General features: G+C 43.9%; 1 protein-coding gene across 1 annotated transcript in view; it reads right to left on the bottom strand.

Annotated features, from left to right (window-relative positions):
- The window catches only part of arhgef49 (Rho guanine nucleotide exchange factor 49), a gene marked incomplete at both ends in the record, with an annotated part of 56488 nt that extends 45135 nt beyond the window's left edge, over positions 1-11353 (bottom strand). Inside the window, one exon of the mRNA XM_080753589.1 lies at positions 11270-11353. Coding sequence (XP_080609715.1) covers positions 11270-11353 — 84 coding nt within the window. The remainder of the gene's footprint in view (positions 1-11269) is intronic.
- Positions 11354-13949: the final 2596 nt, after the last annotated feature.

Below are 13949 nucleotides of genomic sequence, written 5' to 3'. Positions count from 1 at the left end.
TCCCAAAAGAATCCCCCACAAAAAAAAATGTTTTTCAATTAACAAAAAATGCTGATCTACAAGCTCAGCACACATTATGATGCGAGGCGCGGTGAGCTTATGGATTGGCTATTTAAGCTATTAGTCGGTTGATGAAGGATGTGGGTCTTAAGTGGCCCACTACAAAAACACAAACATCGTGTGTTATAGAGTTGTACTGGTTTTCCATGTTCAGCGCTTTGCTCTCTGTTTCCTGGGCGTATTTCTCTCATGCATATTTCACGTGTGGGCAGGTGGAAATGTTTCAGATGAATTATACAGGCAGTGGATAACCTGAGAGATAATACCGTGCCGCTTTTGCATGGAGCTTTCCATGAGTTGCCTGGCAGGCAGTGGTGTAAAAACGTAAATTTACTGTACTTACACTTTTGACGTATTTGTACTTTACTTGAGTATGTCTGCTATTTTCAAACATTTTTTGTACTTTTACTTTTGGTACATTAAGTACATTTTGATGCCAACACTTTCATACTTTTACTTTCTCAAGCACATTTCGAATTCCGGACTTTTACTTGTAACGGAGTACATCTACATTGCAGCATTGATACGTTTACTCAAGTACAAAATGGGAGTACTTTTTCCACCACCGCCGGCAGGGCTCTGCTTATTCAAACAGGACAATGAGGGAGACTCGCGGCAGTTCAAAGGAACCAGTTCATGCAAATAATGGCCTGAGGTTATCGTACTGTATGAGGTGCTGTAATGATGATAAAGTGTTCTGGACAACACTGGTGCTTTGAAGTGACAAGGCCAGCTTCAAATGTTCCTTTATTACCTATATCAGTTCAGCACCAATGAACATCTCGGGAAGAAACCAGACTCCATGCAGCTATGGACACAAAAGCTTGAGGAAGACCCCCCTCCTATTGGCATGGGAATCCCCCCTTCTGAAGACCTTCTGGCTCAGAAGCACCGGGAGAGTGTTTTTGCAGGTCTTTCAGTCCGAGTGTATCAAAACTGGGTTAAGGCAGCGGAAGCTTGTGATGGGCTGCGCGGAGGTGACGAAAGTCGGGGGGACGGAGATACACCTAAATGTACTGTAACCTTAACCCTAACCATAACCCCAGTAAAACTAACACTGGTGAATGCTAACCTGGTGAAATGCTAACCTGCAGACGCTGGTGAATGCTAACCTGGTGAAAAGCTAACCTGCCGACGCTGGTGAATGCTAACCTGGTGAAATGCTAACCTGCAGACGCTGGTGAATGCTAACCTGGTGAAATGCTAACCTGCAGACGCTGGTGAATGCTAACCTGGTGAAATGCTAACCTGCAGACGCTGGTGAATGCTAACCTGGTGAAATGCTAACCTGCCGACGCTGGTGAATGCTAACCTGGTGAAATGCTAACCTGCAGACGCTGGTGAACGCTAACCTGGTGAAATGCTAACCTGCAGACGCTGGTGAATGCTAACCTGGTGAAATGCTAACCTGCTGACGCTGGTGAATGCTAACCTGGTGAATGTTAAACTGGTCAGACCAACGGTGCTTAAGCCAGTTGCTTTTTTTGATACACTCGGACTGAAATACCTGCAAAAAACACTCTCCCCAGAAGCACCATGGGTCCAGTGGAAGACACTAAACCGCCTGAGAACAGGAATGGGGCGATCAAAAACTGCTATGGCCAGATGGGGCTACAAAACCGGCCCAACCATCTGTGAATGTGGAGAAGAGGACCATACGATGCTGCACTGCCATGTCCGCCCTCTACTACCCAACCAGTGCAGCTTAAAAGATCTCGCAGAGTTCAATAACAAAGCAAAGGACTGTGTGAAGAAATGGGAAACTGTCATATAACTTCAAAAAAGAAGAAGAAGAAGCACCAATGAACGTGTGCCATTGAATGTTTCACTGGTGATTCTGGCCTTCTGATATTTTTTGTGTCCCCCGGGGCTGCAACTATGGCTTATTAGCGATTTCTTTGTTTATCAACGGGGCAATCCGTTATTATAGATTTTGAACAAAAGATCGGGTTAAATAGACTGTCAAGACGCAAGTTATACAGTAGTTAAAACAATGTGTTGCCATGACTACAAATGTGTATGATGCAAAAGCAAACCAATCAACATGCCTGTGTTATGTGTTAATACAGTAGCAGTGACAAACAGAGGCGTGTGACACCAACACACACATTTATACACACATACAAACAAACATATTCCATCACGGAACCCGATCGAAGTGTGCCAGTGGTTCATGTTTAATTGATGAAGCAGCGGCATGCTGCTATATATAATTACACAATGATCACACCGGAAAAACAGGTCATGGTAAATATAGTTACAGTATGATCCCAATTGCAGAGTGTGTGCGTGTGTGTGCACGTGAGTGCATGCATGCATGCATGTGTGTGGAATAGACATTGTGAGGGCATTATTTTTCTGTTCCGCACAAGAAAAATTTGTTGTTTTATGGTTAAAATGTACTTAGTTAAAGTATTATTGGCAGCTAATAAAATAAATCAAGTGAGCAGCGCTATTTATGAGTTAATTTCATCAAGGGTCCCGCAAAGCTTGGCCAATGTGACCCTGGGCGTACAACAAACTTTGAGCGCTTTGAGCCAAGATGTAGGCCAGATGTAGGCCACGCTTCAGAGCCCGGACAAAGCCAGATGTTGGAGCTTAGCTCCTTCCAGGAGCACCGCTCAAAAAGCAGTTACAAGGCTATGGTACAAAGCAGATCCTTCGATTCGTGAGCAGCGGCAGAGCATTGTGGAGGAGTTATTTGTGATGGAGAAACTAACTCATAACTTGAGATTGCAAAAGACTCCATTCCTCTCGAAAAATAAGGGAAATGGACTGAATATAAAACCCAACGAGACGACACCACTAACTAACAATGGACATTCATGAATGTACTGGAATATAATACTTGATAATGTTACATAGTAACCCCTACACAGTGACTGTAACTGTGAATGAAAATATCAAAAAATAAAACTTTGTATGCTTATAGTATGCACATTATGTCACTTCTCAACCCATTCTCAACCCCTCTGCTTCACCCGTCCGACGCGTTCCCAACTCGCTTTCTGCTTCACCCGTGCAACGCTTTGGGAACACCTACTGCATCTACAGTCGGACGCGAACGGAGAGTCTTAGTACGCATGCGCCGACATGTGTTTACTGGAATATTTTACGATGACGGCCGCCACGGGGAATCGAACCCCGGTCCCTGGATTTGCGTAACCATGCTCTACCGACTGAGCTAACCAGACGACTGTTCGTCGCAGCGACTCGGTCGCTACCGCTCCCTCGGCGGCGGCTCTCAGCGTTCATCGGCGCCTGAGACGGCGCGGCTTCGTCGTTTATAGTGTGGCGTGAGTGGTAGCGACGGGTGGCTGGTAAACCAGTAAACCCTTCAAAGTGGTATCGAATCCCGCTTCGGGAACTACTTTTTTTTTCTTTTTTCTTAGACCACCCAATGCGTCCAACCCGTGAAACAGTAGGCAATCCCAAACCGTCTATCGTCCGACGCAGTACAGTACTTGACAACGCATCGGTTGTATGACGCTTTAGGGGTGAGAATGTGTTGCACTTCTCTAAAAAGTATAAATACAAGATTTAACCCTACAATTAGGACTGAATTAGACATTTAGATGGTAGGTTTAGGGGTTAAGATTGGAGTTATGCTTATGATTTCTATGTAAATAGTATACAAACGCGTGCATACCGGTATGTACGCACGCATGAGTGTGTGTGTGTGTGTGTGTGTGTGCGTGTGCGTGTGCGTGCGTGCGTGCGTGCGTGCGTGCGTGCGTGCGTGTGTGTGTGTGTGTGCTCGCGTGCGGGTGTTGCCCAATCAGCAGAGTGGGTATCTGTCATGCTACATGGTATCCTCCCTACTGACTGATGGAGGGTTATGGCTCTGTCTACCAGCTCTGGAGCACCTACCATAATAAATGATATACATACAGCACTCAAAGACAGAGCTACAATATACGGTACTGTACTGGTTGAATAACACGCATGCACGCACGCTCTCGCGCACAGCACACGCACGTGCAAGCACACGCACGCACGCACACACACACACACACACACACACACACACACACACACACACACACACACACACACACACACACACACACACACACACACACACACACACTGTATAGTGCGCACTGGAAAACACACATTGAAGATGCAGAAATACAATATACTGTATAATATACTGTACTGTAACGATATATTAAATGAATACAGTAGGCTACCTATACATGTATACACAACAAAACACGCAGAATATGGACATACACAAACAGACAGAGACACAAGATTTACAAATACATGAACAGGCAAACAAATTGTCAGTTTAATTCTGTGTAAAATGGATTAAAAAATTACCATTTCCCTACTATTTCCGAGTGCAACAAAGTACAGTATATAGGGCTTAAATCATGCTAACGAGGATCTGAAGTAGGTGTTCAGACACGCTGCGGCACACTGTGCGCTTGTAGATCAGCTATTTTGGGTGTGCGACAGCATCCCACAACTATGTGAAATCAATAAAGAAAATCTTGGAAAACAACTATTTCTGAAATACACTCACATCATATTTAGTCCTCACAGCTGTAGTAATACAAGTACACACACACACACACTTACACACATAGGCTAATTCCTTAGTCAAACTACAGTACAGCCCTCTTAATTGGACTTACAGTAGCTGTAAGTGTAATAATGTAGCTATTTGTAATTACATGGGACGTTATGACATGTGAACTGAGCAAAGCGCTTGAAACGCAGACTGTGCGATGTAACCCTGCAATGACCCCGTCTCCCTGGAGGGGCCTGGAGAGGAGAGAGTAAATGAAGGGCTCCCATCATAATTATATCTCTAGATAGGCTGGCCATGGATGCATAGGCAGGCTAAGGCAGCCCTACACTATAGCGGCAGAGAGAAAAAAACAGAATGGGAGAACAAAACAGACAGACGACGATGTACAGTGGCGAGAAATGTATCAGTGGTCTAAAGTACATTTGCTCAAGTACTGTACTTTAGCACACTTATGAGTTACTTTTTACTTTACTGGATTAGTTCAAGTTTTTCAGTACTTTTACTTCTACTCCACTACATCTCAGATGCAAATATTGTACTTTTACTACGCTACATATATTTGAAAACTACTACAAGAAAGGTTCTACAAGTTACTAGATCTACAAGCTCACAATGCCTATACCTAGGCCGATCTATAGGCTTAAAATAGCTTGTAGGTCTGCTATTTTCAAAAGCTTTTTAGACATTTTAGACATTTTTATACATAGAAACTTGTGAAATGGGACATTCTGCATAATGAGTACTTTCTACTTTTGGTACTTTAAGTACATTTTTTATACCAATACTTTTGTACTTTTACTTACATTTTGAATTCCAGACTGTCACTTGTAAGAGAGTATTTCTACATTGCAGTATTGATACTTTTACTTAAGTAAAACACGTGAGTATCTTTTCCACCACTGGAAACGTGAAGTGAAAGTGACGGGAGAGACAAGGAGCGAAATGAGACCAGGAGAAAGATGCGCAGAAAAAAAGGGGGGAGGGCGACGTAACATGAGAGAGAGAAATGAGAAGGGGTGAGTTAGATAACAGAATGTGACATACAGTACAGTATAGAGGGGGGGAGGAGGGGGAGGCAGGAGAGAAAATGGATGTAGAAACGCACAGAATGTGATATGCTGACTTATCCACACGTTTATACATTGATCGGTGGTCCAATGCTGCTACCGAGGAGTAATAGGATGAGGATAGGGATGTGAACTATGGTCATCTTTTATACGCTACCGCTGGCTTTTAATAGACTGAGGAAGAAAGAGACAGAGAGAGAGAGAGAGAGAGAGAGAGAGAGAGAGAGAGACAGAGAGAGAGACGGGGAAGAGGAATACTTGTATTTAAACATCTCTCAGAGACCAAATCTACACTGTAAGATCCAGTGTTTATTTAAGCTGAGGGTGTACACATGGAACAAAATGGATCTGTAAGAATCCATTTAGTTGTTTTTGAGAGTTACAGACCCATAATGGTCCTTTTGGACCCCTGCTGGGTCCCTGGACCAGATGTTGAGAACAGCTGTTTTAACGGTTGTGCCTACGGCTGCAATTCTTGAAGCCGCCTTTCAAATCTGCTTGTCAATGTTCACTGACATCCGATGCTTTTGTAAACACATTATAGACACGCAGAGCACTGCAGTCTGCACTGCACTCGAACCATGCAGGCCTATTTATTTATTAGCCATTTCGTCAAAAGGACCATAACGTGAGCGAGCGCTGCCACGATATAAAACCACTGACGGCAGCCTAACACATTTGAACATTTAATCTAAATGTATTAATGGCAGACTTTGTAATTGTTTTTTTTTTTTATGTAACATGGTCCGCACTTAAATGCTAACTAAGAGTTGTGAACATGCACTAGATCAGCTATTCGCCACATGATTAACAATACAGGGCTACACAGCAAAATCCTGAGCGTTCTCTAAATGGCCCCGGCTAAATCGTAACTTATACGTCATTGCATGACAGTGTCACTTCCCGAAAATAATTGAAGAGCATGAAAATCTTTTCTGTTGTAGTTCAGAATATAAATAAGATTTAAGGTCCTTATTTACACTCTCATGGGTGAAAAGAAATGAACACTCAGCATTTCACTGTGTGTAGCCCGTATAACTCAACTGCTGCGTTGTGAGGCAGGATTAGCCTGACTGCAAGCGTCAGACTCTATCACACACTTCGTTTTACAGGGGGTGGTGTTGTGCAGTCTGGTTTATTAACCAGGCTAAGGCAGGATGCCATGAATCCAACTTTTGTGGTATGTAAACCGTACGATTACCCCGCAGTAAGGAAGGGTTGGGATCCAGAACCCGGAGGAACTGGATCCAACAATGAGGAACAGGAATCGGTTCCATGATCACATTTGGAACTTTTTCCGGAACCTGTTTATCACACGGACCAGAGCTGGTATGTAGACTTCACGTCTGCACAATACTGGTAGACCTTTTAATTTCAAGGACCATCATAATGGACCCTTAATGGGGTACATTTGGTTACCATTTGTACATTCTCAGAGTTAAGGTGGGACAAACAACATAATTTATATTGTATATTCATGTATAAAATTGTGTTTCATGTGTAAAAACATACCATACCATATTATGTGCATTCAATACTAAGCTATTAAAATAATATATTATTTTAAACATGCATATACAAGTGGCCGTACAACTGCCATTTATAAACATACCTTATTAACATTGAGAACCAATGTCAATACTATCAATCTATCACTAGCAATTAGCAAATAGCATGTGTTTTGTGTGAAACATGTTTTTTTCCGCAAAAAATATCTAAAAAAATTACTTTTTATAAAAAAGTTGATAAAAGTTGATCAGCAGGGAACCCCCTAGTTAAATTGTTGATCAGGCAGTTGACGGCAGAGAATGAGTTAAAATTTAAAAAATATATATACAACTTTTTTTTTTCCTTCAACAATTTCGGGGACCCCCTGCAGTATCCCCCTGTTGAAGACACCTGCACTATGGGTTAGATATAGAGATACTGCATCTACACAGCGAAACAATGTGACACCAGCACAGTTCAACTGAAGTATCACAGTATCTCCCCTTCAGTCTCTTAAATGTACGATGATAACTCTCTCACACCCAGGCAGACACAAACTAGCACCAATACACACAAACGCACATGCTTCCCCAGCCACACACAAGCCTCTAGGGTGTTCGTGTTTTGTTTTGTTGTTATTGCAGGGATCATAATGACATCAACAGCAGAAGCACCACACACTACCACCTCAATAACATAAACAATCTGCGTGGCGGGCGCATACGCACACACGCACGTGCGCGCACACACACACACACACACACACACACACACACACACACACACACACACACACACACACACACACACACACACACACACACACACACACACACACACACACACACACAGTCACGCAGTCACACACACACACACAGCCTGACCTCATTCCTAACAGATATCTCCTGGGAAAGAGAGGGGTTGAGAGAGACAGAATGAGGAAGACATGAGAAGTAGGCCAGTGGAATCCTGGCTGTTCATTTAACTCGGCGAGTGTAAAAAAATGGGTCCGTTTTGGGGTGCCAATAACGTAAAGGAGGACACATACTGTAGGAGGAGAGAGGAGAAAGAAACACTGGGGAGAAAGAAAAGCAGGAGGACAGGAGAGAATGGTGGTTGAAAGGGAGAGAAAGAATATAAAATAAATACAAAATAATGACAGCTCATGACAGGAACGGGGAAGAAAGAAGATTGAGAATAGACTGGGTAGTTTAGTATGAGACCTAATGAGAGAGAGCTAATAGTAATAGAGATAAACAGAGACTCTTTGTGCATGTGTGCGCTCACGTATGTGCGCTCACGTACTGTGTGTGTGTGTGTGTGTGTGTGTGTGTGTGTGTGTGTGTGTGTGTGTGTGTGTGTGTGTGTGTGTGTGTGTGTGTGTGTGTGTGTGAATTCATGCATGCTTGCGTGCTGTGTGCGCGACTCTGCATGTATGCGCGTGCAACGGCGGTCCCAGAAGCAGTGGGTGTTAATAAAAACAAAGGGAGTCTAACAAGGCAGGGGAGGATTTGCGGTGAGCAGATGGCTATATGACTCACCGTCATCTCATCATACAACATACAGATAACACATACTGTCACAGACGAGAGGAGGACAAGACAGAGGAGGGCCAAACGAGAGAGGGAGATTGATGGAGGGAGGGGAGAGATGCAGGATGTCTACCGTGCGTGCGTGTGTGTGTGTGTGTGTGCGTGCGTGCGTGCGTGCGTGCGTGTGTGTGTGTGTGTGCGTGTGTGTGTGTATGTGTGTGTGTGTGCGCTTGAGCAGGTACAGTACCACTTTGAATACTGTCTCTGAATTCATGGGTTTCATTTGTAGTCCTACACCGGCCATGTTGAGGACCAACACAGGTGTTCTGATTGGAATAGAACATTAGTTCTGTGCCAATCAGACAAATTGAAGCACCTGTGTTGGTCCTCAACATGGCCGTTTAGGACTACACATGCAACCCATGAATACTATTGCCTCCCCATTTACTGATTGATCATGAATCCCATGACAGCATGTACTGTGCTGTATGTGTGTGTGTGTGTGTGTGTGTGTGTGTGTGTGTGTGTGTGTGTGTGTGTGTGTGTGTGTGTGTGTGTGTGTGTGTGTGTGTGTGCTAGTGTGTATAGGTGTGTGTATTATTTTCTGCTTTGTTATTATCAATTGTCTTTAATTATATCACAAATGCAATATACGTATAGGTAAACATACAACCATGGAAAAAAGACACAAACACACATTATAGAAGAAACAAAAAATAAAGAAATAAACTGCATGTATACTTTCTTCTCATATCCAGATAGCCACTCAAATCAGTCATGTGCTCGACCTAACGCCTTTTCCACAACATAAAACACCGTCCTTGATTTGACACCAAAGAACAAGTGTAAATGTTCTGTGTTTTCTCTATTATTGCTTGACCCCCTGGGTCAGAGGCAAGAGGATAAATCATCCTCTCTTTGTGAATGGAACCCAGAGTTGCCAACGTGTCTCCTGCCTATTTACAGGCTGTAGAGCAGTGTTTCTCAAACTTTCACATATCAAGGTCTCCCCTTAACTCTGACAGTGTACAAAGCCGTTCTGGGAGGGTGTATTCAGCACGTTATCCAACATTTTACATCGTGACATAGACCCAGACCCCTTACTGGCTCTGTTTGGTACAGTTGGAAGCGAGGGCCTTCCTCTAACACAGACGGAAAGTCGTATGGTCGACTTCGCTTTATTGATCGCTAGGCGCGCCATTCTGCTTAAGTGGAAGGATGCTGCCCCGCCTGGGCTCAACCTGTGGCTTCGCACTATAATATCCTGTCTGGAACTGGAAATGTTGAGGTTCTCAATTGCCGGCTCTGAAAATAAATGTTATAAAACCTGGAGCCCTTTTATGATGTTCTACCATAATACTCAAACGGTGTAGTGTGGCGCTTACCTGCTTTGACCAACCCAATACGCAGCAAGCTTTGATTATTTATTCTGCTTTATTGTTTTGATTATTTATCTACTTTGTTTTATTGAAAGTTCAACCGTCCTGGGGATTGATGGTGGGGGGAGGGGGGATAGGGGATGGGTTTTATTCACTCTCATAATAATGTACTTTGTTTTTCTACATGTGATGTATCCATCTTTTTGAGAGGTGGTACTCAGAGGAGTCTCCCAAAAAATGAATCACATTAGAAATATCATCAGTTGCTTCAGCTGAGTAGACACTGACAGAGTCTCTCCAGCAGGGTTGTTGCAACTGCAGTAGGCTAAGCGACTATATCCTAGCACAGTTTGCACAGGAACTTCACAGATGTAGCTAAAAAAATCTGTCTGATGATGACCCGATCATCAAATTATTGGCTTAGGAATGCAAAAAAAAAAAGAAAGAAAAAGAAGAAAGAAAACAACAACAACAAAGAATACATTTGCCTTTTGTGTTAACTGTACATAGCTGAATAGGATGGGGTAGGTCTACACACCTGTATTTTAACTTCAGTTATGGTGGTACTTGGAGAGACAGATGTTTTCTGAGGTGGAAAACACTGCCCTAAAGGAACCCACAGTCCCTGGAATTCACTCTGAGAACCACTGCTGTATAGTTTACTTCCAAAAAGACGGCCACTATTTCAAAAAAGGAAAGCGACACCTATTGTGTTATGCTCACTAAATTATTGCTGCTGACTAAAGGAAAATAAAAACGACTCTCGGGAGTTCAAACATTTTAAGAGTGTTGCTGACAGAGCGAGCTTGCGAAGATGGAATCTATAATATGAAATCTATTCTTTTTTGCATTGAACAGCGGGAAGTCTGCCATCTTTGTACATCTTTATCGATCGGAGCTCACTTCTAACAACTCCACTTCTAACCCTAACCTGCTAAAGAAAAGCATCTATCGATTCTCTGCCATGTTTTTTGAGCACTTCATTCAAAGTGAATTAAAAAGGATAAATACACAAGAAAGCCCGAAGGCTTGCTTCCATTGTGGTCCTTTTGGGTTTCCCCTGACACCCCCCCCCCCCCCCCCCCCCCCACCACCACCCACCCCCTCTCAACCACACCACCAGCATCACCACCTAAACCGAGTAGAATATGTGAAAATGAGTTCAGCATTCATCGGTTTTCAAATTGAACCGTGTGCGTTTACCGCCACCTCCTCCTCCTCCTTTCTCCGGATCGATGGCGGCCCTTGACCCGACGGTGGGGGACCGTCAACAGTATCAGGATCCATCACGTGTCGGCTCATTGTCAGCCCTAACAAGGCTTCATCATTGATAGATGATAGTGTTGTATTGACTGGCTGCTTCGGGGGCACACACACACACACACACACACACACACACACACACACACACACACACACACACACACACACACACACACACACACACCCTAAGGATGTTCTGGAGAGGTATACTGTCACACGGCTTTCAACCTTGTTGAGGGAGGGGTGCAGAGGGAGAGAGCGCAAGGGATGGTTGGTTGGGGGGTGGAGACTGGAGAGAGAGAGAGAGTAATGGGAAACGGGAAGAAGGGAGAGGGGGCGTAGGCAGGAATTTCCCCTGTTCTCTGCCCTGCCTGAGCCAAGGACAAGCTCGTAATGGGCTTAAAATCCAGGGGTGAGAGGAGAGGAGAAGAGGAGAGGAGGAGAGGAGAAGGGAGGGGAGAAGAGGATAAATAAGGATGAAAGGAGAGAAGAGGACAGGAGAAGGCAGGACAGGAGATAGACACGTCGTTGTCGGGTGGAAACCTTGTACTGTATGTCCAAAACCTTTTAAAATAAACAATTTAAAATAGTGAAAGTCTTGTATGATGAAGCAAGGCGTTGTGTGCTTGTAGTGAAAATGGCTGATCTACAAGCCCAACGCCTCGCATCGTGTGCTTGTAGATCTGCTATTTTCACTAGTTTGTTGCGACAGTCTTACTGTATATGATGAAGCAGGGCTTTACTTTATGAAAAAAAAAGGTTTCTGAGCGATTTATTATAGAGCGCTATTATAGGCCCACATGCGGCCCTTGCAGCATATATGTGGCCCGTCATGGTCATACCAATAAAAGATATTTCTTTTTCTACTTTCAGTGTGGACAAATAATTTCTGATGTAATTTCTCTCCAAAACCTCTAAGAAATTATGTTTGTTTTATACAAGACCTTTTTGGCTTTGTTGCTATTTAGTTTGTTGTTGTTTATTCATTAATCATTCCATGATAATCTTTTTGTTCAATGAGGTTTGGCCTTACATGTAGATGTAAATGTGGCTGTTTTCTGGGTGCTTCCTTACTTTTTTAGACTAGTCACATAGAGTGTCACAAAATCATTGTCTAAACGTCCAAAATAGGAACGTAATATTTAGCTTCCCTTGGACTTTTGGTATTTTGCTGAGTGGCCCCTGAGCCTTCCTAAGTTGAGTAGCCCTGCGCTATACTGTTCAGTAGAAATACACAATGCACATTTTAAAGGATAGGGGAAAGCGTGTAGGTGATGGAAGGGGCGGAGAGGAGGAGAGGGCGTGGTGAGGGGATGGTGATGAGGAGGAGGGGAGAGGAAGGCAGGAGAGACGGAGGCTGATGGCGATGAGGAGGGATGGAGAGCCATTGATCAGCTGTCACCTCAGTTTACAGTGGCCCGACTAGAACAAGCATCAACACTGCAAGGCTGTATAAGTGTGTGTGTGTGTGTGTGTGTGTGTGTGCGTGTGTGTGTGTGTGCGTGCGTGCGTGCGTGCGTGCGTGCGTGCGTGCGTGCGTGCGTTCGTGCGTGTGTTTTGCAAGTACAGTAAATGTTGCGGTTCTCATGTGTTTACGATCCTGCTTGCATAAGCAGTGTGGTGGTGCATACCAGCATGTGTCTGTGCATGTCTGTATGTGTACTGTATATAGCATTCAAAAACAATTGTGTGTGTGTGTGCGTGTGTGTGTTTGTGCGTCTGTGTGTGCGTGTGTGTGTGCGTGCGTGTGTGTGTGTGTGTAATGAGCCCAAGGATTTCAGGTAGACTGAGAAATGAACCAATTTGCGTCTGCTTAGTGGCTGAACTCTGCCTCCACAGACAGCGGCGTCACAAGGGGGGGGAAAGTGGGACTGAGTTACTAGGGCCCAAGGTGGAAGGGCCTTAATTACTTTAGCTATTGAAAAATAGCAGATACGGTATACAATCTCACAGTGCGGCACTGAGTGCCGCGCTGCGAGCTTGTAGATCTGCTATTTTTGAAAAGTCGTGTGTGCAAATCTTTGAATGTATGTATTTTTTTGTAACTTTTGTAACTCAAATTCTGCTTCTGGGGAGGTCCCAGGAACTAAATATTTTGATGGGGGTCCGTGGCCAAATACATATCATTTTGGGGGTCCATCACATGAAATAAAAAGGTTTGAGCACCACTGACATAGAAACATGTTTTTCAAAAAACCTTAGAAGGATTTGAAATATTCAAAGACTTGCACAAATTTTCACAATTTTTCTAAAATAGCAGATCTACAAGCTCGCAGCGCAGCACTCGGTGCTGCGCTGTGAAATTGTAGATCTGCTATTTTTCAATAGTACAATAGCACAAAATAATGTGTAATAATGCGTTCCCAGTCCCACTATGAAGAACATTGGGGGCCCCACAGTGAATCCTTGTACCCAGGGCCCAGAACTTTGGTGCGACACCCCTGTCCACAGAGTTAAGCCACTGTCATAACACTGAAGTGTCTCATTACTCACAAGATGCAGACAGCCCTGCCTGTCCGCCTTGAGCCCCCCCTGTGTCCCCCCAAGCTCCCAACTTTTCTGCAGTCAAGCCAGACAGCCCACAATGGGTGGCATGTTGTATTCCGCCTCGCAGAAATAT

The sequence above is a fragment of the Nannobrachium achirus genome (assembly GCF_963921795.1).
Source record: "Nannobrachium achirus genome assembly, chromosome: 22".
NCBI classification, from domain to species: domain Eukaryota; kingdom Metazoa; phylum Chordata; class Actinopteri; order Myctophiformes; family Myctophidae; genus Nannobrachium; species Nannobrachium achirus.
Note: the sequence above shows the minus strand (reverse complement) of the source record. Positions and strands in the feature narration are given on the sequence as shown.